Source organism: Apus apus, chromosome 1 (assembly GCF_020740795.1).
Source record: "Apus apus isolate bApuApu2 chromosome 1, bApuApu2.pri.cur, whole genome shotgun sequence".
In the NCBI taxonomy this organism is placed as follows: Eukaryota; Metazoa; Chordata; class Aves; order Apodiformes; family Apodidae; genus Apus; species Apus apus.
The window spans coordinates 24695301-24722173 of NC_067282.1; the positions used below are offsets into that span (position 1 = coordinate 24695301).

Consider the following 26873-nt stretch of genomic DNA (forward strand, 5'->3'; position numbering starts at 1 on the left):
GTTACATCAGGATCAGCCTTTGATATAATGCTTCTCAGGAGAGTGCTGCTGTTCTTGACACAGCCGATATTAATATGTCCCAGGTTTCAGGAATACATAGTGGCATGCTAGAGAGTGTACATCACTGTCAGCTGCTTGAGAGAGATTTTAGATCTGTCCAGGAGCTTGTCATAAGCCTTTCCTTGCATCACCATCAGATAATGTGGGGACCTAAGCAAGTCTAAGCAGCCAGACACCAAACTATTTACACATTCTTTCCCAAAAGTCCATCCAACAAGGTCACCCCAAATTTCCTTTCCAGCCCCTCTGCTCATATTGCCACCAGGACATATTGCCACCAGGACTGTCCTGTCTCCTCATCTAGGCATGTAGGTGCTGAGGTTGACCCAAGCATTGCTAAATAGATGATAGGGCCATGAGGTACATGAAGTGTTGCCCTGCTTGGGAATGAACAGGTTTAATTTCTAGGGTAGCTCCCTGCTGTGATAGCCCTTATGCTGTAATATCTGGAAAGTTTTGAAGGTTTCTTATTACCCATGAAAAGTAAAAAGGTACTGGGAATTTGAAAGTGTGACTCAGCAGCTGTCTCAGGAGCTTCATAGGGGCTAGGCAAATAAAAAAGACAAAACCTCCACTCTATGCACAAGAGAAGTCCCCGGACAGAAACAGGTCCTCCTGGAGTGGGGTTTGTGATATTTAGGTGAGATGTCTTCCTCTAGTAGAGATAAAGGGATTCTAGATTACTTAGGGATTTCACTGGCTTAAATGTAGAAATCTCGTCAAATGAATAATTCAAGTGAAGCAGATCCCACCTCTTATGTACAGGGCTGGCCAAATACTGGTTTTACAAGCAATGAATGATTGGAAGAATTAATGGGAATTCCCTTTTAGGCACACATTAGAGTAGCAGAGCTACCAGAGCAAGTGAAGTTAATATGTTTCTGAGTTCTTGAATAGTAATACAAGGTTTAATGTTATTTTTATTTTGAACATTTAAACAACATTAGCATGAATATAAAATTTTACGTATATTTGGAATCTAGCTATTCTTTGTTTACAAATAAACTTTGCATTAAGGTCTAGAGAATATGACAAGAACAGAACAGGATATTGGATTGTCTTTCACAAATACATGCATTTATTAAAATGAAAGGGATAAGCTTAGAGGGAAAACTAACCCCAGCATTTTTTAAAAATATTTTGTGACATTGTCCTCAATGGAAGAGCCCAATGTCAGAAATTATTAGGAGATACAGAAACTTTCCCCTGGTATTTTAATATTCTTTTAACAAACATTGTTGAATAATTCCTAATTAGCTCCCCTGGATTTTTCAAGGATGCTGACAAGTACTCTAAACCCATTCACCATTTGAAGAGGCTTATTTAGTACTTGAGTACTCCTTTCTTGTCCAGACTTTCAAGTGAAGGGAAGCCAAAATTCTTGCCCATACTTCACTTTGAAGGAGTCAAGGTCACTAATATTGCAGTTGCCTGGATTTCAAGGGTTTCTTTAATGTCACTTGGCATCATCTAGTTTCTTAGAAATTGTATTGGCCTTCACAATGCACGTGGCTGTTAGGTTCTAGTTTTTTGTATATACTCTTGCAAAACATAAGTCATGTTGCAAATACGCACAGTGCACATCATGAACCAACAATTAACTAAATTTCACACCATTTGAAAACCTCTGATGTACATTTCAAAGAGAGGAATGCTTTCTGAATATATCAAAGCAGGAAGAGACAGGAAAACAAAATTATTTTCTTAACTTTTACATCCTCCCTGGAAACATCTTTCTGTTTGCTGGAGGTTAATACAGGACAGGTTATCAATTTCCTACTATTGCCATAATATTATTTTAATAAACCACAACTCTAGTATAAGGATAGTTTAATCTGCAGAAGTGTATACACAGGCCACTTTTACTACTGGAGGTTATATCTAGAGCTTTAGAGTTTGTACACCATAAAAGGCCACCTCACAATAGAAGCAGATAAATCTTAGTTAATACCAGTGAAGATCTGTCTCAAACTGGTTTGATTTTGAAAGAACAGAGAAAGGAGGGTAGGAGAAATAATCAAAGCAGTGTTTTTCAGAAGCTGACAGGGCTAGCTGTAGGGCCTGTTTTATTTTACCTCCTCTAGTTGTCTATTGCACTAGTATAAAATGGAGCTTATTCTCCAAAACTCCATGTCTCCACTTCTGGAGAATATTCTTGTGCTCCTGACAAAAAACTGTGATTTTAGTAGTGACCATTGTGATCTATATGCTAGGGGAAGTACTCAGAAGAACCAAAGCAATGCAATCTGTGCACAAGAGCAGATAATTCTAAACATGCAGCCCCTGGTGCACATTTTAGCAGTTTCAGGACTGCTCAGAATAGAACTAATATGAATAATTGTGGCAAATTTTTGTAGTCCACAAATTCCCAGCTAAAAATTCTAGATAAACACATGAAAAGTCCAAGTATCGGTCACTTACTGGTTTCTACATGTAAGAAACTCATAACTGTGGTTAGCCCAATTATGTTTCTTTTCTGTGTTATTATAAGGTCTCACCCAGTGCTCAAATGTAAAAAATTTCTCTGTTACACTATTTTACAGGAGTTATTTAATGAATGTTTCTGGCTGCTGAAATTATATTGAAATTAGAGCTCATGTATTTATAGTTACTTTTAAAGAACTGAATAATTACAAATGTGTATTTGTGTAGAACAGAGGAAGACATCTTAAAAGATTAATAGAATAAGTAATAGCAAGAAGTTACGTTTGCGCATATATATGTAAAAATAATCCACAAATGCAGTTTTAAACCTTGAAAAATCATATAAAAATGTAGACAACAAGGTTCCTGTGTGCTTTATTCTTCCTTTCATGTGCAGGCCTTCGTGGAGCCCCAGGATATTCGTTGGATCAAGCCCATCATCTTCCAATCGAAATGGATCCATTGATTGGTATGTCAAAATGAAAATGTAGCAATATATTTGAAAACCACATTTTCAAGAATTATTGATTAAGCTATATTTGTATATTATGCTTCATTTAACACAGAGGTAGGAAAATATTTATTCTTGTCTGTCCTGGAGATCTAAAAGCATTAGCTATTGATGCTGAATGAATAATATGAGTGCTATTTTTTATTAACATCACCAACAATAGGTATTTAAGAAACAACCAATCAAGTCAGTTACATTGTCAGCCCATATTTATAATTCTGTTCTCTTATCTGGTCACATTAGTAAAATAAAATGTGAGGATCTGGTAGAGTTCACTATTTTCATTTTTCACACCCAGCACTGTGTATATCAGTGCACAAGCAGATTCATTTTTTTCCCATTCAATTTATGATTTACACTGTTTAGTTGGCATAACTAAATTAATTTTTAAAAATGCTGGATCTTAAGTTGATGCATGATTTCATATTTCAGTAGCATCAGCTAAAACTGTTAAGCGAGATTGCGTTATTTTAATTCCTAACGATAAATATTTCTCTTTAATTACAGATGTTTGACTTGTGGTTGATTGGGGTTTTTTTTGCACTAGACATGTTACTGAGAAAGAAATTGGGGATAGGGAAGGTTCTTAGAGACAGTTTTGCAGCATTGGTGAGAAAAAAAATGCATTTTTAAACATATCCAGATTAAAAGTTACTTTTTCATGTGTGTCAATATCTGTGGTTGAAAGATTTATACACAACTACCTCAGGAGAGTCAGCTTTCTCATTCTGTATGCTTCATTTGCTTGTATAATGACAACAGTTTTCTCTTCAGGTTTCCCTCTCAAAAGCTAGGGCACAACTATCTTGCCCACCGGTAGGGAAATTTGAGTGATTTCTTTATCTTTCAGTGGATGGAAATAGAGGGTCTGGTAATTTAAATATGTGCTCTTGGAATGTACCTAAACATGGTATAAACTTTTATAAGCAAATTTAAAGTAGAGTTTTGGTTGAGTCTCTTATTTCATGCACTGGTGAGCAATTTAAGGACAAGAACCAAAAATAGGGACAAAATAAATTTCAAAATATTATCTGTATTAAATGGTATTCCTACTTTAGGAGAAACACATCTTTCAGAGTGAGTTTTATCTCATCTAACTTCAGTTAGCTGAAGTTAGTTGTCAAGATTCCCTCCATAGCTACTTTAGAAAGAGAAACCATCCTCTGGAGTAGTCTTGCAGTTAGAGAGCTATAGCAGCATGAGAAGACTTGCCGTGTCAAGCAATGTCTCTCCTTCCAGTGAGTGTGGGGGAGTGAAGATAATTAACTTAGACTATATACTGAACATTTAGAAAGTTAATATGAGGTGAGAGGGAACACGCTTTTATTGTATTACCAAAGCCCATCTATTGTGTCACAGGAAGTAAAGACCCCATTAATGGGTTGTTCCCACTCTTTCCTTAGAGTTCTCTTTCACAGTCAGGGTGGTGGGATTCTGCATGAACCATTATTTTTCCCTCTGTCTGGGAGAATTCCCAGGTGACATTGCCTCTTTTAATGACACTGGCCGTGTCCTGGCTCCATGCTTGAGGAATAGGTGGTAGGATAGTACTGAAAATCACATTAGATTTTAATAATTGGTTGAATCCTAACATCTTTGATTTGGTATGGGGGATGTCAAGGTCACACAGTAGAAGCTGGGATACTTTCTACAGGAGAGGTACCAAGCAGCAAGAATTGTCTTTTTACTTAACACTTAAAATATTATCACGTATTATGCAGCGCATAAGGCGGTTTATAAGAAGTTGTCATCTTCTGTAATATCTTTTGTCTTATTCAAAGGGAAACCAGAAATCTCACAATTATTTTGTATTTCTGACACCCGTATAGACAGCTCTAAATGTTCATATTCAAAATGCTTACTCAACAACAAATTCACAGTTCATTGAAAGGTAAATGTATTCATTTTCTCCTGTAAGTGGATGACAGGAAGCTGTTGCAATGGCTTACTTGTAAAGTGTGTTTTGCATTTCGTTACAGCCAATAACTCTGGTGTGAACAAACGGCAGATCACAGACCTTGTGGATCAGAGCATCCAGATCAATGCACATTGCTTCGTGGTCACAGCAGATAATCGCTACATTCTTATCTGTGGTTTCTGGGACAAGAGCTTTCGAGTTTATTCTTCGGAAACAGGTGACCCTAAATACAACTACCTGTTCCTTCTAAGTTCACAAAATGGATGGTTTTCTTAATACTACCTTATCTAATGCCTATGCTTCCCCCTCAATAAATTATAGAGGAGAGTTTGTAAAATCCTTCATTATTGTTTGATCATAATAGCTTTAAGCTGCTTTTGAAGAGAAAAGCAAATGTAAAGACATAAAATTTTGTTAGTGGCAACTTTCTAAAACCATAGTTATATTCACAGAATCACTCATTTCAAAAGGTTCTTCCAAAATACTCATTACCATATTTTCATAGCTATATTGTTTCTATCTCTATTTCATGTAATAAGGAAGTAGTTTGCATAGCCTGCTACTAGGAACCAATATTTTGTTTCTTTGTCTGATTGCTTAGCCTAATAGCATTCAGTGTATTGCTAAACACTGACTGAAATAATAGAGAGGAGGTGATGATCACAGTGAACCTTGACAGTAACATGGAACAACTATACATTTTTAATATTACAATGTAGCACCATTATGAGAAAGTTCATCTGTTGTCTTATGCATATCATTCACAAAATTCACAAATAGTGTTCTAACACAATTGCTTCAATGTTGATGGAGCAGTAACTCCACTTAATATTCAGTGACTGCAGCACTGACTTGATTTTCAGAGATAAGGGTTAGACTATGGATTGACACAGAGTGTGGCCCTCAATAGGAACATGAAAAGAGAAAAAAGTAAGTTTTATCCTTGTGGTTTTTTTGTCTTGCTGTAGCATGTAGAGAAATCTATTTAAAGGGACATGAGGCAAAAATCACATTTGAACTGAAAATTTGTAAATTATTTAGCTAATGACTAAATACTGCAAGTACTTAAAAAGCCTGAATTTCTATCACTGTGCACTCCCACCAGGAAAATTAACTCAGATTGTGTTTGGCCACTGGGATGTCGTGACTTGCCTTGCCAGATCAGAGTCCTATATCGGTGGTGACTGCTATATTGTGTCTGGGTCTCGTGACGCTACATTGCTGCTGTGGTACTGGAGTGGTCGACATCATATTATAGGTGACAATCCAAATAGCAGTAAGTATCCTGTAAAAAATACCTTCTTGAGAGGTCCTCTGTTACACCTATTCATTTTTAGCATTCCTTCTGAAGGTATTAGCGAATGTGTTCTTATTTCACTTGAAGGCTGAAAGTTGGTATAAGACAAGCATGACATGCTGAGCAATTCATTGAGTACTAGTTAAAAAAATGTTCTAACAGTCTGTGCGTGGTAGCAGATAATAGTATGGGAGTAATTCTTAATTTCATAGTTGCCTTTATCACTGATAGCATCATGTCACCATAAACCAGAACAAGATGGTTATGGCCTTTAAGTGACAGGATGTATATCACTATATTTTGACTTTTCTTCCCACAGAAATATTTTTTGGCATTTTAACTTACTCCTTTTGTACTACAGCATGCTATATCAGCTGCTTGCCTTTTCAAAAAAGGGATGTCTCACATGCCATTGAATGAAATTAATCTTTTTGAGAAAGGTCTTCCTATAGCAAGCAAACCTTTGGAGAAGCAATGTAACTGAATAAAAATAGAAGAAGATAAAATGTCAGGAAGAGTTTACATTTCGTTGACAGGGGACTATCAGTGCTTTGCAGAGTGAAGGGAACACGATAATAGTAATAAGAATTCATATAAGAGGGCACTTGAAGTGCTCTACTAATATACAAGGTCAATTCACCCGAGCCAGAAATGTGATCACACGTAAAGGCAAGAGCAATTTCATCCATATTCTGTAGAACACTAAATTATTTCAATTTCAAGCAGTTTCTGAATTATGATTATTATTTTCAGCACAAGGATATTGTCTCTTTAGATAAACATAGAAGAATCCATCACTATCAAATTTGATCTCTGGTTCAAGACTGGAGGCAGTTATAGATCCGTCAGTTGCAGATGTCTAAGTGAAAGTATTCCTTCAACTGAATGTCTGGTTGAAAAGTGTTTTATTTGTTTCAAAGTAAATATATATTTTTTTCATTTCACAATATTTTTTTTATTGTGTTTTATTTTTATTCCATTTGTCTGTAAGTAAAGCAAAGTCCTTATAGTTAGATTAAGAGGACACTGTGCTACATATAGTCATGTCCAGGTGAATGTAATCTCACAGGCAGAGGTAGCATCACCCAGAAGGATTACATAGATAAATCTGCTGTGCTGGTTTCCAAATATATTGATCAGATTTCTTACTACTCATGTTGAAGACATATTGAAGACTCATGTTGAGGAAGAGCGATGTCACCATTATTATTGCTATCACTACTCACTGGATTACAGATAACATGGACATGCTAATTATGTACTAGTGCTCTACTATAACCAGAGCTTCATGTGTTGTAAACATATCCTTGTTAACAGCTACTTTGACTTTGCATGAACAGACATCAGTAAGGATGTATCATGAGTGATTGTATGCCTGAAGGACCTACTTCTACAATTACTAAGTGCTTCTGCTGGACTAATGACTACTAGATTCTGTTCTCTTCCACGAAGGACATGATAAGTTGTTATATGACTGATTTGCTGTATACTAATTTTCAGGAGTAAAACATTCTCAACAATCCTTATGAAAATACATTTTAATTTTAAATAGTTTAAGCCACCAAAGCAGGAAAGAAATATTTCCTAATCTACTCTTTTATACTTACTGGTAGAAGATTAGAATTTACCTTGTAGGAAAAATGAAAGTGAGATGTTCACTGTAGGTCAAATCCAATTAGTTAACATCTTTGGGGTGAATTTCCAGAAAGATGTAGATGATATTTTCAGGGAAGAAAAGGAGGATTAGTTTTTTTAAATCTGTCATCTGGGGACACAGATAAGGTATTTTATATCACAGACTGTAAGAAGGTGTAGAATTCAAAGAAAAATGTCAGGTATAGTAATTATCTGGGTTAGTTGCCTTGACTTTGACTTTGATAATGATCTTTTAAGCTGAAAGACAGTTCATTATCAATTTGAGCTTCAATGCATCCAGTTACCAAAGGAAACTTTAGTTGTTTCAGAAAACGTTAAAGGAGGCAAAAAGCAAGCCCCTAGTACTGAACAGTTTATGTAGTTTAACCTTTGTACAGAAAAATGCAGATACCATTTTATTAGAAAACATAGCAATCACAATCATTTATTGTGAAATACTCTGGGGCAAAAGATTGCAAGAACAAACTCCTTACCAATTCTGCTAAAATTCCATATTCCAGAATCCATGAGTTACATAAAATCTTTACAACACATATGTCAATCACCTAACCTGTTGGACTTGTTTAGAGCCTTCTGCTGAAATACCTGTGCAGGCATGTTCTCAGAGAGTGACCTCAGCTGTGTCTGTGGGAAATACAGAACCAGCTTTGGTTTAGAGAGGAGAAAGGAGAAAATTGTGTCTTGGTTAAAACTCTTGCAAAGGTCTACTCCAGCTCAATGATTAAAAACTTGCCTTTGAGAGCATGCTGAACTTCATTTTAGAATTTAAAAATATTTTTTCCTGTCAACGCATTAAGTTATCACTTTTATTCTTCAATAAATATCAAAAGGGAGTTTCTAGTTCAGTTTGCATGTGTCACAATGTCTTGACACTTCTCTCAATTGCTGTAAGAAGACTGAAATTTTACCAGATTTTAAATACCATGTTTTCCAAGGAGTAACTTTCAAAAATAACTTGCAAAAATCCTTTTGATTAAAATATTTGTCCAGGAAGTGGGAGATTGTGTTCTTGGCCTCCAGAGGCTGGGGGAATTAAAATCTCTGTTCCCATATTTACAAGCATATGCTGGCTATCAGGCTATGAAATAATGTGGGAGCAGCCCCCTCTAAACCTCCAGCTTTGGTGGAAAACAAAATACTTATGTCTGGTTTTGTTTATGGATCTTGTGGGAACATAGGATGTTCCATTTAAATATGAGAAAAAGCTTCTATACTATGAGGGTGAGAGAGCACTGGAACAGACTGCCCAGGAAGGTTGTGGAGTCCCCTTCTATGGAGATATCCAAGACCTGTCTGGATGCAGTTCTAAGTAATGTGCTCTACAGGACCCTGCTTTAGCAGGGGAGTTGGACTAGATCTCTAGAGGTCCCTTCCAACTCTGACAATTCTGTGATTCTGAGACATGATGACTGGATAAAAAAAGAGATCAATCAAGAAATCAGGAATCAATCAAAACTGCATACCTTCAACAGCAGTATCTAGGGCAAATCATCTCCCTAGGTATACTTTCTCTGGTCCAACAAAAGTTAGTTTGACAGCTATGCAATGGCTAAGCTCCAGCTGTGGTGAGAGAATGCCATTTTCCAGCCCAGACTAGAGGCTGCTGCAAGGGAATGCTCCTGGAAAGTGGGAGATATTGCATGAATTCCTCTAGACTGAAGAGGAGCTGAATGCATGCTTTTGTGTCTTTATGTGAGCCTCCCCCTATTTCTTTAACCTTGCTTAGGGCAGTACCACTTTTGGGAAAAACACTGAAGTGAATGAAGCTTAGTCATCTTGCCAGACTTAGACACCACTTTCTAAGCCAAAATAGCCCATCTGAAATAGGTAATCTGAATCTGCACCATATTAAGTTGATAACCACATTATATAAAACTGCTGCAGTTGAGAGAACAGTGAAGGGAATCTGTTTTCTCTTAGGAAGACATGGCACATGCAAAGGACATAGTTTGCTTATTTTAATTCTTTGAAGTGATTGCATAAATGTAACTCTGCAATTGTAAGAGATTTAATAGAAAAATTATTTTGATGGAATCTGACAATTTGGGATTTGATTTTTTTCTCTTATGATATAAAGGAGTTTGTTTTAGCTGAGAGCTAATTTGTATACAGATTTCTTCTCATGGAGCAACTGTTTTAGTCATCACAAAAAGGAGCAAACAGAATAAATGGTATGCCCTGGAGTTCAACATGTAACATTATAGTTGTTTTATTTTTATATTTTATGATTGCTTTATTGAATGTCTCTTTCAAACAAGTGACTTTGAAATGAGAATTATCTCTGAGTCTTTGAACAGATACCAAAGTGGATGATAGAATTGCAGAAAAGTGAGGGACAGATGCTTTCATCTGAAACAGACACAAATTCAGAAACTAATTTGGAAGTGATAAAAATTAATTTGCACACTTTAATTGGAATCAGACTCCTGCGTGAAAGAAAGGAAGGGTAGGCAGCTTGTGCTAAAAGCTGATTGAATTTTTTGTCAGGTAAGTATGTTGGACTTGGCCGCTTATCCTCTTGAGCCTTTCTGTGCAATATATTACATTCACCCTCTGACTGGTGTTCTTTAAAAGGATCAATGCTATTCCTGTTTTGTCCCTAGAGCCTGAAATTTCATTGATCTTGGGACTTGACATTTCTCATTACCTACTGTAGCTTCCAGGAGGATGGTCACAAGAGGTATTAGAGTTAACCCTGCTTTTTCTAATGGGAACTGTGCTGACCATTGGAAAATATTGTGTCTATTTGCCCTAAGCTAGGTTTATTTAGCATTATAACATAATTCTAAGAGGTGCTAACAATTCACCCAGTAAATGTATTCTGTATATATCTGAAAGGGAGGGTAAGCACTACTATAAAGGATCTTTGTCAAGATAATCTGCTCTTTTTAGAAGTCGGTCATGAAGTATACTTTTCTTTGTTCCTTTTATAGGACGTATTTTTAAAAAAAATGTAAAATTGAAAACATTGCAGGTTTTGCCAATTTGTATCTTTGAAGAGTAGTTATTCTGAACTCAGGATATTCACTACTTCTTTTATATCCCTCCACATTTAAATACCCTAGAACATCCCTAGTTTAACCTTGAAATGGCAGTAATTTAAAATAGCCACCACTGTGTTCTGGCCCAGGTGGGCTGGATGGCTGGCTGAAGGTCCTGTGCAAGCACGTTGGCACACATGCAATCTGCTTTGCATGTATGAAGAGCTGTTACAGTACTTACACATTTGTACAATTTAGGCATTAATTTTTGAAATTAAGTATCTTGGCACCATCTGACAGAGTAGAAGTTCTTTGTAAACCAGTGTGTAGTTTTTACTGGCACTGTTTCTACTCTGGTAGCCAAAGACATCTCTCTCCTATGACTGCTAAGCAAAGGCCAATGACCCAATAATACACCTGAGTTAATGCAGCTATATCTAGCATTTCATCAGCATATGTGTGTGCCCACATTTTGCTGCATATCCAATGGGAATTGTACAGCACAAGGCAGTTCATTGATTTGGCAAAGTTCTCAAAGCAATTGTTTTTTAAGAAATAGGAAGAGAAGCCACAAATTCTTAGTCTTCTCCACTCTGTTTTTCCTTTTGGGGTCTGGATAGTTGCAGGATACCTGAATGTCCACTGACATTGGTGAACTGTTTGTAGGTATAGACAATACTGCTCCGACTCCTCAACAAATAAATCAATCCTGCCAGAGGTGGCAATATTTTGAATATATTAATATTTTTCTTTCAATGATCTTTCTTTTACAATCATTGCTCCCTCATGTTGTGGATATAGTTATTTACTATTTTCTATTCTGAAATATTCCTGTTTATTTGTTTAAGCCTTATATTTTCATCAAACTCCAGAATTATTTTTTTTGACAGTAAAAATTCAAGAAGGCTGTTACATTTTCATTTCCATGAAAGCCATAGTTTTTTCTAAGTTTGTTGTTGTTTAGTTTTTGTTTGGTTGGGGGTTTGGGGTGTTTTTTGTGTTTGGGTTTTGTTTGTTTGTTTGTTTTTCCAAAAAGTATCCCTTAAAAGGTATTAAAAGTAAATAGTAAAGTAAATTATTTCCCACAGATAATTCAGCTGTAGCCTTGTAATTGCTTCTGTCAAAGTCAGAGATTAAATGGAAGCTGGAATTTGCCTTGTGTTCTTCTGTTTCTTTCTTTATACAGAAGACTTATAGATGTGTCCCCATAGCAATCTGTATGTAATTCCTGGAAAGGGACAATGTGAGAGATATAGTTACACAGTAGAACTGTTTGTTCTCTTTCTTTTCTTGTTCTTTCGTGGGTTTTTTCCCCTTGCCATATAAGGACAACATTTCTTCCAGAATATACTTAAAACAGTATTAACTGTTACATTTTTCAGAGAGAAGGGAAGATGTATTTTCTTTTAGAATTTGTAAAAAAACTTACTCATTTGTAAACACAACACAGATTTATTTTTTTTTTCCTTCTGCTCTCTACTAATTTGGTTCAAAAGTTCTCCTTTGGGGAAATTACAGGGAGTTTACAGTGATGGTATCTCAGTTCATAGGTAGGATATTTTCACCTGCAGTTCCTTCAGAGCTGCAGCCTTTGACCTCTGGCTGCATTTATCAGTGGTGATGTGACAGTGACAGAATATTTTGCTTGATTAGGGATGATTCCTGGAGTTCACAACTTCTGTCCTCAGCAATAAAATGTAATATGACTGAAGTTCTCTTCCCCATACCACAACTTTTCCTGTAGAGAGTATGACTGAATAATATTTTTCTTTGAAGCCTAAGGGGAAAAATAATGTTTTCAATTACTGTTGGATTGCTACTTCTAATAATTATACTCCATTATAAATCTGTATTTACTGAAAAAACAGGGCTGAAAAAAAAAAAAAAAGGAAAATTCTGAATATAGTTGAATTGCGTTTTTTTTTTTCACTTTTCTGCTATGCACTTGGAGAAGAAAAAACTTCAGAAGAAAGGTTCTCAACATCAACATCAATGGGGAAACTGAAAAATCTAAATCTCAAAATATAGCTAATCTTTGATGAGATACACAAATCATCTTTCCCTGTTTCTTCCAACAGCCATCCTTCCCTAGCAGTAAAACTCATATTTCAGTTCACATCTTTGGTTTCCAGACTAGAAAGATTAATTTATTGCAGGCTAAATTAAAGATTTGGAAACTAGGATTTATTGGGGTAGCTGTTGTCATTAGAGTTAGGAAGCTGCTACTGTGCCTGTACAATGCAGTGGTAAGACTAGGTAGACTGACCCACCCTGTGGTATTGGGTCGAAATCTGAAGTCTGTAAATCCATGGTTGGTAGTTCTCAGGTGGTCCTGAAAGATAGTAAAAAACATGGTGTTGTTATTAAAATTTTGATGACAGGAGATTTTAGGGTGTGGCAAAAAATACTGTAGATTCAAGCTATAATTTCAAGAGCTGTTATTACATACAGTTCTGGCTACTCAAATTTTAAGAAAGAACTTGGAGCTATACAGGCACAGCATTACTACAATGACTAAAAACTGGCAAGCCTGGCAGTTCAAAGTTTATAAGAGTTTTGTTTCTTTAATAGAGTCAAAAGGAAAGGCTGAGAGGGTTGATTTATTCTGTAAGTACCAGACTGGGGAAAACACAAGATAAGGAACAGACTTGAAGCTAAAGGACAGTGCTTACACACAAAGAGATACAAAGTAGACAGGAATAAATTCAGACTGAAAATCAGAATATTTATCTTCTTTAGAGTAGGAAAGGTCTGGAACTTCCTTCCAGGTAACATACTCAGGTAGCCATTTCACTAATTTATCAACAGCCTCGTATCATGTGAGTGTCTACAGTTAAAAAGACTAAATTCATTCACCCACAAAATCTATCCAAGCCTCCATTCCTAAAGCATGTATTTCAGGAATCCATGCAATATCGTCTAGCTACTCCAGTAGTTTCCTGGTTAATTTTTTTTAGAGTTTTACTGGTTTTCCAGTTAGGAAACTTTATTTTATGGCAGGGTAGAAATGTGTGCAGGCATTCACCCATTGGACCTCACTGTGCCATTAGCTGCAAGATAAATTACTTTTCTACAGGACATCTTTTACGCCTGTGACTCCGAGCTACAATGGTCAAGTCACTGCTTTACTTCCTGTGCAGTGAAGAGAGAAAACACTTTAAACACTGTGCAGCATCCTCTCTTATTCTCGATATCAATTTTGTGACCTCTTTTACACTCATTTCTGTAAATGTGGGTACAAGACTTTAATCTTTCTTGTCTACAGTGGCAAGTTCTTGACTCCTATTTGCTATTCTAGGGTACTGTATTGAAGATTAATTTTAAACAAGTTTTCCTTTCTGGCTTCATAAATCCTTCTCTGTATCACTGTCTTCTAGAACAAAATCTCCTCTCCAGTGAGAAGAACTTGTTCTTGTCCAGGAGCACCAACCATCCACCTTGTTGCATTCAAAATAAATCGAATAAATAAAGCACATTTTTCTACCTTTTTATATAGCTGGGCAATGCAGAGACCATTATACTAATGATTTTCTCTCTTCATTATACAGTTGTCCATGAATCTTTCAGTTTTATATACAGCCATATTTTACCAGAAAAAAAATTTTTTTCTTCTTTTTTTTTTTTTTTTTTCCTGTAGGTAACATTGGTTACTTTTTGGTCAAGAATTTCCGGTATCCTAATATGTATCTCATAGTAGATTTATTTCTGTGGGCTTAATTTTTAAGATCTGTCATTGAACCAGCTTCAGTGCCATCTTGTCTACAATCAGTTCCATATAAAACAGCTTGAAACCAAAACATTGTATTACTATGAAAACGATCTTGAAAAAAATACACAGAGGCCATTTTAGCATAGCCATCTTGATCAACTATACCTGTCATCCTGTCAAAAACAGATAAGAAGCTTGCTTGACAGGACTCCCATTCCAGTACAGCATGGTGACTGGCATTAATGAGAATTCTGCTTCCAATTCTTTATTGACAGAACTGTGGATGAACCATTTTGTTATTTTGCATAGGATTAATGTTACAGTAATTCATCAGTAGTTCCCTGGGTAATTTCTTTTATCCTGTTTTAAGTGTTTGAACTACACTGACATAATTCCAGTCCTTTGGAATTACCCAACTTTTTTTGCCTGGCAAAGAAATATCAAATGCTGAGCAATTTTAACCGCTTATGGGAGTTTCACTGTTAGGATGTCAGCTTCTGTTATTATTAGAAACAACAGAAATCTTGTAATTTGTCATATAAATACTCCATAAATGCCCATTTTTTGGAACCCAAAATAAAATATATTTCATTCCTGAATATAAAAAGAAAAAAAAATATTTAGGGAGTAGTCTGTCCTACTCTTGAATAAATTACATGTGATAAAAATGACAGTTACCTATAGTGTTATACGTATACCATTTTCAGGTAGAATTTTAAGCACTCAGTGTGTCTTTGAATCAATAATGTCTATGCAACAGTAGTACCTTTCTAGTACAATGCTATTCCTCCACTCTTCTTTTTGTCCCCCCAGTTTCAAGAAAAAATTATGATTATTAATACAGGAGTGTCCTCAACTCATGGTACTCTCCAGGTTCCTAGCAGAAGTCTAGAGACAGATGTGTTTGATTACAGCTACTTTGAATACCACTGCACTTTGTGTTCTTTAGCTGAAATACACTTTTTCAGTATTTTTAGGTCATAAAGCAGCAGTCTGCTGCTATCCTTTGTGTATTGTAAACAGCATGCAGTCTGTAATCTCTAAACAAAAAAAGTTTGCTTTCTGTTAAGGTGTGTATTAATGCATTGGGAAGCTGTCCTTATGAAATGTTGTATCAGAAATTATTTTACTCAAAACCCTAAGTATGACACACTTAAGCACACTGCACCTTTGCGGTGCTTACTGATGTAAGACAAATTGCAGCCAAGTACTTTTGTTGATAAAACAGGACTGCTTTGGCATTCCTCTGCTGTTTCCTTTTTTGTTTTTCCTGTGTTGTTGTTTTGTTTTGTTTAACAGGTGATTATCCAGCTCCTCGTGCTGTTCTAACTGGTCATGACCATGAAGTTGTCTGCGTGTCGGTCTGTGCAGAGCTGGGACTTGTTATTAGTGGTGCTAAAGGTCAGTATTGTTTTTATTCTTTTAATCTTAACATTTTTAGAGCTTTTTTTAGTGGTATTTCTCAGTCAGCCCTCAAGCCACTTCAATTATCCAAAGTCTCCTCTACTAAGATGTGCTGTAATTCTGGGCAAATCTGCAGCTGTTTACTCTGAACCTTATTACTTATTATCTGGATTTAGGAGGTTTAGACAGAAATTAAGTTGATTGTTCCTTCCAACCCTCAGCCAGTGCAACTGTTCCCCCCAGATCTAGGAGGGTAGTTTATAAAAATATATATTTCATAAACATATCTACTGCTTTTGAAGAAACCTGTGGGTAGAGGCTTGTATTTAGGGAGAGCCAGCTTCACGTGCTCCACCTTGATATTAATTGAATGGCAGCTTGTAGGACTGACCTCAGTTTCCTTGGCAAGAGAAGCAGGGTCAATTTGCCTGGGTTTGGATCTGTGGACAGCATTTCATCCAGTTGTTTTTCGGTAGTGGATTCCAAATATTGAGGAGTTCACAGGTTTGTTGTTGCCTCTCTTTCTATTAAACTTTGAGCCACCTGTTCACACTTTCTCCCTGTTACTTAGCTATGAGATCCAGAGTATCCAACAATTGCTAATACAAATGTTCAAAATACCTTTCCAAACCTGCAGCAGTCTCCTGTATAACTGGTAAATAAATGTATATAAAATGTATATATAATAAGTATATATATCAGGTAATCAATGTAAATAAACCACCTATCTGAATGAGTGTTTGCTTCATATTTCCTTATTCTCTTTCTCCTTCATTTGTTGATTTCACATGTTCTGCCCACCTTGTCCTTTACCCCATAATTCCATGTCCATTTTTTTTTCCCCACTGTCCTCAGTTTTTCTTCTTCTTCTCTTAATTTGGCAAACTGCATGTCTTATTCTCTTTTCTTTTCCTATTTGACTCTCCCTCCTTCTCCTTCTCTCTTACTTCTTTATTTGCTACATTATCACTTCTTCCTTCTTTAGTTTTTTGGTTACCCTTGTCATTCCTAAAGGTTCTTTTTTCTTATAGCTCTTCCTATCTCATTTCCACTCCACTCCTACATCCACATTCAGACTTTTGCTTTCTCTGTCCACAGTGATGCCCGATTTATTTTCCCCGTGAATATCCTTGTACTCCTTTTTAAAGTTTTTTGCTTCTCAGGATAAGAACAATGTAGTACTTCTTCTGTCAGCTTTTGCTCACAGCTGAGCTTATGAGTTATCATCTTCTATGCTGCCTCAGAGCTCAACATTTATTTTCAAAACTGAGTGTGAAACTTTTGCGTAAAGGCAGTTTTGACTGGAAGTCCTAATGGGTCATTAACTTTTGTAATGACATACTACATACCAGTCATAGATTAATTCAGGACGTTTATATAAAAAGGTACAGTGATGCTGAACCTAAAGTTATTTCTTGCAGCACTACTATTTCGTATCTTTTAAGGGGGCTTACATGCACTCTTCCTGGTGTACAGGTGTATCCTTTCCAACTATCTTTTTGCAAATTTGCTCTTATTAAAACATCTGGAATCTGAACTCAGCTATCTTCTGCTTCGTTAAGCATATGATGCTTTGGTAACTTACGTATTTTTAGAGTAAAGGCTCCTGGAGGATCTTTTACATCAAATCCAGAATATGTTTGTAATTGATCAGGAGAAGTGGAGGCCCAGGATATCCCCTGAATTACTTTTGTTGTGTTCTTCCTCTTCAAACTCTAGTCCATATATAAATGCAGAGAGAAAATCCCTTTTTGATTACTGCTATCCAGCAAATGCCTGTTTTAAAGATTGTTCTCCAGTATCTGTCCTTTCCAGTCCCTATCCAATTTCTTACATTGCATTTCATGGCAGTGCCGGGTTTTTTTGCCCTCCCGCCTGAGCTCCCTCATGGAGAGGCTGTCCCTCTGGAGCTGGCTGTGACACTGTGATAACACATGCAGCAAGCCAGAGAAACTGCTGGGGCAGGAAGACTGCACACTTAGGGCTCCTGTGAGAAAAATCCTGTGCATCAGGTTGATATTTGCACATTCATATCCAACAAATCCACCTTTACAGCGCTGTCCTAAATTAGATTTTCTTTGTGCCTTTTCATGTCTGTGACCAGTCAGCTAAGCCAATGTAGTGTCGGTTTGTCAGTGTACTGAAATATGAAAATATTATACTCTTCTTTTGAAAAATCTTATATGGTAATTACTCTAAAAGTGGAGGCATCAACATCCTGGCAGTTCAGCATTTCCAGAGCTGAAACTCAACTATTTGAGAAAATAAATGAATTCCATTTCAGTCATAGTCCATGGACAGTCATAGAATCATAGAATCATAGAATCCTAGGGGTTGGAAGGGACCTCAAAAGATCATCTAGTCCAACCCCCCTGCCAGAGCAGGGTCATCTAGAGCACATCACACAGGAACGCATCCAGGTGGGTTTTGAATGTCTCCAGAGAAGGACACTCCACAATCTCTCTGGGCAGCCTGTTCCAGTGCTCTGTCACTCTCACAGTAAAAAATTTTTTTTGAATATTCACCTTGAACCTCCTATGTTCCAATTTGATCCCATTACCCCTTGTTCTATCACTGGTCAACACTGAGAAAAGCCTAACTCCATCTCAAGCTTGCGGTCTCTCTTCATAAAGCTTGATTCAAACTCAGATAAAATCCCATATCAGAGGGGTTTACAACTGAATGCATTGATGCTGTGATTCATTCTACCTGGGAAAACCTAGCTGCTTTCAAAGAAGGTGGAAGGGCTTAATGTGAGGTGGCTGAGTCTGCCAGTCTGAATTTACTTTCAGGGTTGTGAACCAGTTGTATAAGGAAGAGATTAGTGTGCTGTCCAGGTGTATCCTGTGATTCATAAAAGAAAACATTTAGTATTTACAGTGAGTCATTACATTTATCAAAGAGACTCTCTTTCTAAGTAGGAACAGAGGCCTCACTTTCAAAAAAGCTTTTCTCATAGATCTTGAAATGGAAATAGCCTAGTTTTGCATCTTAAAATGTACATTTTAGGTTTCATAGGTTGTTATTTCTTTCATCTGCAGTAATAAGAAAACATTTAAATCTCATATTAAAATCTCTTGAAACTATAGCATAGTCTCCTGAAAGCTCTTTTAGTCCAGGTATCATAGTAACTATTGGCTGTCAGATGACACCCCTTGTTAAAACATTTCAGCACTGAAATCTATGCATATAACACATTCATTGAGGGAGAGGACCTACAGGAACTGCCATTGTCTATGGGAGAAGTATGCAGTGATATGATTATATGCCCTCGGCGAGTTGCTCCTACTAGTCACTGATAGAGCCCCATCTATTTAATGTGAGTGGGCAGGCTAAAGAGAGTTCATGTTTTTTGAGGAAGACAGTAAGACGGAGGCTTCTGAATGCTTGGAAAGAGGAAAGAATATTTTAGAAGATAGATAAATGAGAACTCTTGCCAGTTTAAGTAAATAATAAACTACCACTTTCAGACATGTTGTATCTATTTTCTTAATATCCTTGCTCTTGCATTTCCTTTTCTTTTGCATATTTTAAGTTCTTTAAGCAAACATTGCATCTTATATCTCTAATGTGATATAAATGTGTATTATGCATTGCTATTATGCACAGTGTATGTAGTTTGTATAAGCAGCATATGTATGATATATTATGTTTTCATATACAGAAGGTCCTTGTCTGGTACACACAATTACTGGAGATTTGCTGAGAGCCCTGGAAGGAACAGAAAACTGCTTGTATCCTCGCTTAATTTCTGTATCTAGTGAAGGTCACTGCATCATCTACTATGAACGAGGACGGTTCAGCAATTTCAGCATTAATGGCAAACTCTTAGCTCAGATGGAGATCAATGATTCAACCAGGGTAAACCTAAATGCAAACAAACATTTGCTGTGTCTCTCCTTAATTTATTAAAATAAACTGAATTTATTTGCTGTGTGGTTTAAAGGAAATCACATGTAAAATTGCTGCCTCCTAGTTAAGTCATAATCAAACACAGATCCTGTCATCTCCACCTCCAAATACAAAAATGCCCTAAATAAGAACAAAATTGTTTATGATTCCATACGATTCCTGGAATTTGTGTTTGGAATTAAACTTCAGTGGGAAATATATCTTTAAAACAAAATACTCTGAAAAGAGTCCATTCTTCATTCATTAGCCAAGACATGAATTTGTGCCTTCAGGGCTCTGCCTTGTCACTAGCACTTGAAGCAGCCTTAAGAATGCAGATCACTTCTCTGCTTTAGGTGTAAGTGGTGGCACTGAGTAGTGCAGGAGAAACATCAAAATGTTATGCTCTGAACTCAAGTCTGGGCAGATTCAGTTAAAGAACTTTTTTTTTGTTATATAACATATTTAAAACACGCGATTGTTTTATTTAAAATTTGGAGATTCAAAATTTGCTGATTTTTTTTTTTTTTTATTAGAGTGAAATTAGAGGAGCCTTTCTTTTTATACTGGGTGGAGCCAAAGAAATGTTTATGTTTGTTAAATTTTTTGTAATGTTGACCTATTTCCATAAAAGCTAACTGCATGCTCATGTTTTGTCTTTCTCTCCTGAAGGCCATCCTCCTGAGCAGTGATGGACAGAACCTGGTGACAGGGGGAGACAATGGTGTAGTGGAGGTATGGCAGGCCTGTGACTTCAAGCAGCTCTATATTTACCCTGGCTGTGATGCTGGCATAAGAGCGATGGATCTGTCTCATGATCAGAGGTAAGTTTGTTAATATTTGTATTAAAATGGTAAGATTATATGAAATATATATCTCCGTGAACTTTAAGGTATGAATTTATGGTAGGCACTTGTTAAAAGCATATGGTACAAAACTGATGCTCAAGTCACCTAGTGCAAGCACTTAACATTAAGGTGAGGTTTTTTATTATTGAAGTCAGTAAGCTAGGGACTGAGCTAGCAAAATATGATTAAAATTACATTAACTTAAGAAGATAGGAAGTGTCAGGCTGGATCAGAGTGCAGTAGTGCCTACTAAGCACTGCCTTAAATAAAATTAGTTTGTGGTACATTTCTGATTTTAAGCTATGTAGGGCTTTAGAACTTCTTGGGGTTGCATCTAGACTATAATGTGAAATACTGTCAGTGGGTCTATCCACAAGGAGTGATTGTAGTCCTTTCCTTTGGCCTTTTTAAACAATGGAAATGCAGTGTACAGGCCTATAATTTTGCTGTGGCATTAAAATACACACTGTAAATATAAAAGATATATGAACCTGGTTCATCAGTCTTCTATCATGATTATAATGTAAGACTGTATGTTGCATTTATGCAGGGTTATGAGTGGATTTGCTGTTTACGTCATGCATCAGTCTTGTATTTCCTGTTAATATATAAAATCATGAGATACAAACAATTCATAGGATATTATAAAAATCATACAGCATTCATTTAAGTTTATTTTCCTTACATATTCCAGCATTCCTGTGTTGTACCCATTTTGTAAAGCAAGAAAAACACCTATAAACAAAACATGCATCTAATTTACTGATGTAAGAGTAGATGACTTGAAACAAGTGTTTTGTCTCAAGTGAATCTAATTGAAACTAACTTTCTGGAAGAGGCCTGTTTGCTCTGGAGCTTTGCCAGTTTATGCAAACAGTGCTATGTTCTGTTTGAAGAGATTTATTTACACTGCAAAAAATTTAAGCTAGTGTCTTTTCTCCGTCCCTGTTTGTACTACCAGGCTGGGGAGCCCCAGCTGTGCGAAGTGCTTTAAGTACCTGCTTAGCTTTACTCACATTATTAAGCATAGAATGGCTTTTGTATGGTTTGAGAGAGGTGGTGGTAAGTATCTAATCCAATTTTTAAACTCAGCTATTAGAATTAGACAATATATAATAACTGGAAAGTCACCTCAACTGTTGCCACTGGAACAATGTACATATGAGGCTACATTTCAATACAAAACTTTTTTAGGAGTACTAAGGTGTGATCGGCTTATGATTAAGGGATCAGTTCAGCTGTCTTGTTAGAGACATCTCATTCTGTCTGGAAGGTCTTAGGATACCCAGCCGATCCCAGCTGCAGCCACAAGTGCAGAGCACTCTGCGGTTCCTGTTTCCCAGCTGCCAGCCAGCATAGACATATCAGCCATCCTAGACACCTCCAGTGTAACAAGATGCCTACAATTAGCCAGCTGGATTCTGAAACACCTGAATGAAGGTGTTCTGGCATAGGGGTCTTCATGCAAGCTACAGAAATTAGCTCTTGTAATAACAATAGTGATTTACTTGCTGCAGTCTGTGGAGTCTGAAGGACAACTAAGGTTACTGTACCGTACTTGTTCAGTGACCTGTAGAGAGTTGGTTTCAAGCTGCTCTGAGGGTCCTGATTAAGTATTAATTTGGTTGGATACCCATAGAGAGTTAGTGCTCTTTCAGTTACCTCAGAGGTCTGAGGTATGTACCTGAGGTGGCAGATGTGACAAAGCACCTGGTGAAGACACACCCTTCAGGAGAGGCAACTGGAAACAAAGCAGGATATGCAAGAGCATTTCAAATTACGCTTTTACCTGTGTGAAGGTGACTGATTGGACCACTACATCTCACTTGACCATAACGACATAATGGAAATGTGGCTCTTATTTTGACACCTGAATGTGGCATCTCTATTGCAAACTGAATCCCACCTGTGAGCCTTACTTCAGAAAGTGTTGCAAAAAGTGCCTCATTCTCTTAGCTTTTTTATTGTTTATGGTAGAACATCATTTGGGAAGGTAAAAGAGGGTTAACAGGACCACATTTTTTATCTTTTTTTCAGAACTCTCATTACTGGCATGGCTTCTGGCAGCATTGTAGCTTTTAATATAGATTTTAACCGGTGGCATTATGAACATCAGAACAGATACTGAAGTGGAAGGAAGAACTGAAAGCCCAGGTAAAGCTGAGAGCACAAGTGCTGCAATGAAAGGTGTAGTCTCTGGTGGTAAACCACGTCTGCATTGACCTCCGTTGTACATTCCATTACACCCAGCAATAGCTGTACATTGTAGTCAGCAACCATTTTACTTTGTGTGTTTTTTCACAACTGAACACCAGCTGCTGAAAAGCAAGCTTGTTTCATGTAAATTATATGAATTAGGAGATGTTTTGGTAATTATTTCATATATCTTTGTTTATTGAGAAAAGGTAGTAGGATGAGCCAAAAGAGACTTTTGAAAATTCTGGGGAACCTTGTGTCTGTTTGTTCCAATGTTTAGGCTTTGAACCTAACATGCATCCCATCTCCAGCCTCTTTTCAAGCTGAGATAAAAAAATACGTTTGATACTTTGTACATCAGATGCACATCTTAACTTTAAAGGGATACTTTTGTAAAAGTAAAACCTTGTATAAAGAACAAAACTGTTTCTTAATTTTATTGTGGAGTTACAACTTGCATGTACTTTAAACCTGATGTCTTGAAGGAAAAGGTGCGTTCACACAAATCGAACTGGAGATCTGCATAAAGGTACAGCTTGTGTTAAAGGGTTGAATTTGGGTGCAAACAGTAATTTTGACATTTCCACCAACACAAGTTTTTCACTTTTGGAATCTCAACTTTACCCCTCTTAAGTGAAGTTCTGCTCATGAAGCATTTGGATAAAAAGCCATCATCTGCCATATTTATACAATGCAAATTAAATTCCTCCCTTTTGAATTCAAAGACTAGACAGAAAGGGAGCAAAGCGGAAAGTTCAGTTTAATGCTTTGTAATGCTTAATGACTCCCAATACAGACAAAGTGCTATACTTATGGATTATTAACATTTGGCATACAAACCATGGGTGAGAGAGCCCCCAGTATTTTTTTTTTTTCCCTTTTCCTCTGAGCAGATTAGTTTGACAGCCTTAGCTTCATTGTGAAGGTGACTGAGGTTATTCTTTTTGGTTCTTCTGAAAATCTCACCTGAAGCCACTCAAACTAAGGCACTTCATATTTTACAATACTGTAATTATAATTATTGGAATAATTTTCTGCACATTGTACTGATCAAATTACACACCCAGGGGTATATACACTTTAATTCATGTTTCTTCTTTGTATATTTGGTGACTGTATTGTCATAGATGTACATATTGTGTCGGTAGGGCTATGAGGCATGTAACAGGAATGTAATTTTCTCAGAATTTACACTCACTTGCAGTCGTTTATTTAAAAAGATAATGGATTCTTTGTATTGGCACTTTGCACCAGAAACATATCATTATTTATTGATGTGATTACTTATTTGTTACCCACCTTGTATTAGTAAGTTTAGCACTGAATTTCCTTCTTCATTGTTGTTTGTATTTATAAGATTCCAAAATCACAGGGATCAACGTAATGATTAAGTTATTCATCACCCGTCTGTAAGCAATATCCTGAGTTTGTAGCTTAGAATTGGGAGACTATTGAACATCTGGAAGACAAGTTCATTTCATCTTGAGATCATGGTGAAATATTTTGGATATATAAATTCCTTAAGCTATTGTAACCATGTTTTATTGCAAAGATGTAAAATATGCCAGATGTGTGTGAGTTGGAAATCAAAAAGAAAAATAAAATATGCAAAGAATTCAGTGATTGTTTTTCATTTCAATGAACTTTTCATCAGAACAGTCACATTATCATTAGGAACAAACAATTGTTTTAAGAAATCCTCTCTTATATACTATGCATATGCCAAAAATTATGTATGCCTGGGTGGCTGTGTTGCCTGGGGTCTCAGGAAATAAAACAGAGGTTATAGAGTGTGTTTTACAACTCTCTTGATTGCCAGTACACAAAGAGAAGCCATTAGAGATACTTTGGTCAGGAGAAGTGAAAAATCAAAGCCTTTAAGGGATATTTTGGCTACTTGTGAACACACAATAATATTGTGTAATAGACCTCACAGGAAGCAAGAATCTGATGAGGGCCATTTTGGGTATTTCTCAATATCAGATAAGATAGAAATAATTTCATTTTATTTTAGGCATTGAAAGTTAGGTATTTACACTCCCTGCATAACAGAAGAGAACAGGTGGGATGAATTGCCTTTTGGAAATGCTGAGGTCCCTAGATCATAGCACAAAAGTGGAGATGGATAGTTACCTGAATGGCAGATACCTAATTTAAGGTAGCAGTGGTAAGCAAAATACTTTCCTCATTATTAGAAAACTTCCAGTTGGCTTAAACAGAGTAACAGCCCATACTTAAGTTTGTTGCCGCACTCATTGCCTTTACATTTAGAAGGATTGTTCTTGAAATAATTATCAAAATTAACTATAGCAAACATTGGAAACATTAGAATACAGTATACATTTTAGCAAATATCTGTTTACATCAATCAACTTTTGAGGTGAGTAACCTATCTTGATTGGTTTGAGGCTGGAGGAGGGATGGGGGAGAAGATGAGAGGATTGGTATGCTAATAGTGGACTGTGCAATTATTTTATTGATATGCCACAGCCATCATTTCATTAGTATACAAATACCACCTCTAATTTAATATTTTATTCAACAAATTTATTTAAAAAATGCACCGTTGTAGTTAGCAAAAAATAAATATGACTGTTATGGAAGATGAAACCCTTTTAATCAAACCAGTTCAATGTCACTAATCTCTTGGCTAAGGGACGTGCAGCATTAAGCATACAACCATGCAACTAAAATATAACTGCAGTGGAAATAACACACAGCTATTATCTGTGTTCCTGCCAGTCAGTCTTATATTAAGAATTGGACTGTAAGCTACTGCCATGCTGGGATGATGAGGCAACAGCTATGAGGCTTATTCCTTGTCCAGATCCTACCACTGTTGAGGATGCTGCTGCTTTCTCTACAAGAACAACAATAAAAGAAAGGCTGCTGCATTTTACTCCAGAGGAAAAAATAGTTAGGCTCAATTTACTGGAAGAGTCTCAGATAAATAATTATTATGTTGATGATGAATCTCACAGGTTGTGCTTGTAGAGCTAAAAATGCTGCCTGTGAACAGCAGTTGTGTTGAATGCTTGTTGTAATTTAATGCATCAGCCCTGCTGACAAGCAAGCAGGGTCTTTGAAGCAAGCCTCGTGCTGCCAGGGATAAAAACGTTTGAAGCAGGCACAGAGAGCGAAGGGCTGACTTCTGCTAACAGCAAGAGAATCACCTCTTGATACAAGATGTCTAGTACATATAAATATTTTATTTGGAGACTTCTAGCTGGAGTTTATGCTCACATTTTCCAAGAGTTTCATTGCAAACTGGTTTTATTTAGGCTTTTGTGAGTGTGTGTGTGTTGCTTGCAAATACTAAAAATGAATTGACTAAAACTTGAGCTAGTATTTAAAGCAGGAAAGAAGTACTGGAAATTTATATGTCTATGCAATACAGTACAGTTTATAGACTTTCTAACTCCAGTAATTAGTTTTGCAACATCTACAGTTAAGTTTCAGAATCTGCAACTGACAAAAAAAAAAGTCTGGAGATTGCTTTCTTGTGAAATTTATAAACTGTGACCAGATAATTGGTTTACAGAGGGATTTATGCAGATGAAAACCTGCCAAACAGCTAACTCAGATTATAGGTCCCTCTATGGTGATATCATGCCTAAACAGCACTACAACTCTGCATCACTAGTTATAAATCCCCTCTCAATTGCACCCTATTTGCACGAACCAGCACCTGGGTAAATAACATGAGTACCTAAGTGCAAAGTTCAAAGCCTGAAGTGCTTTTCATTCATGAAAGGAGTGGCATGAGGGCTTTGTGTGCCTAAAGATGCCAGAATGCCAAGCTGCCTTCAGCCTATATTCCTAACATGGAACAGACAATATGCTCTTATGTACAAAACTAGATAGGAAAAAAAAGTATTCTCTGGTGCCAGAGGATTACAGAGAGCTAAAAGCTGTTAACACCAATGGATTTGACTTAAAAGTTTCATGTCTGTTTATACTTTGAAGAGACAGTCTTGG

The 26873-nt window shown here is 36.6% G+C and overlaps 1 protein-coding gene across 3 annotated transcripts in view; it reads left to right on the top strand.

The window, feature by feature from the left end:
- The window catches only part of NBEA (neurobeachin), a 476649-nt gene extending 452141 nt beyond the window's left edge, over positions 1 to 24508 (top strand). For all 3 annotated transcript variants that reach the window (XM_051608523.1, XM_051608522.1, XM_051608521.1), the window contains 7 exons: positions 2882 to 2953; positions 4975 to 5130; positions 6019 to 6189; positions 15856 to 15957; positions 19625 to 19821; positions 20524 to 20675; positions 22737 to 24508. In XM_051608523.1, coding sequence (XP_051464483.1) covers positions 2882 to 2953; positions 4975 to 5130; positions 6019 to 6189; positions 15856 to 15957; positions 19625 to 19821; positions 20524 to 20675; positions 22737 to 22827 — 941 coding nt within the window. In that variant the 3' untranslated portion in view covers positions 22828 to 24508. The remainder of the gene's footprint in view (positions 1 to 2881; positions 2954 to 4974; positions 5131 to 6018; positions 6190 to 15855; positions 15958 to 19624; positions 19822 to 20523; positions 20676 to 22736) is intronic.
- The last annotated feature ends 2365 nt before the right edge of the window (positions 24509 to 26873 follow it).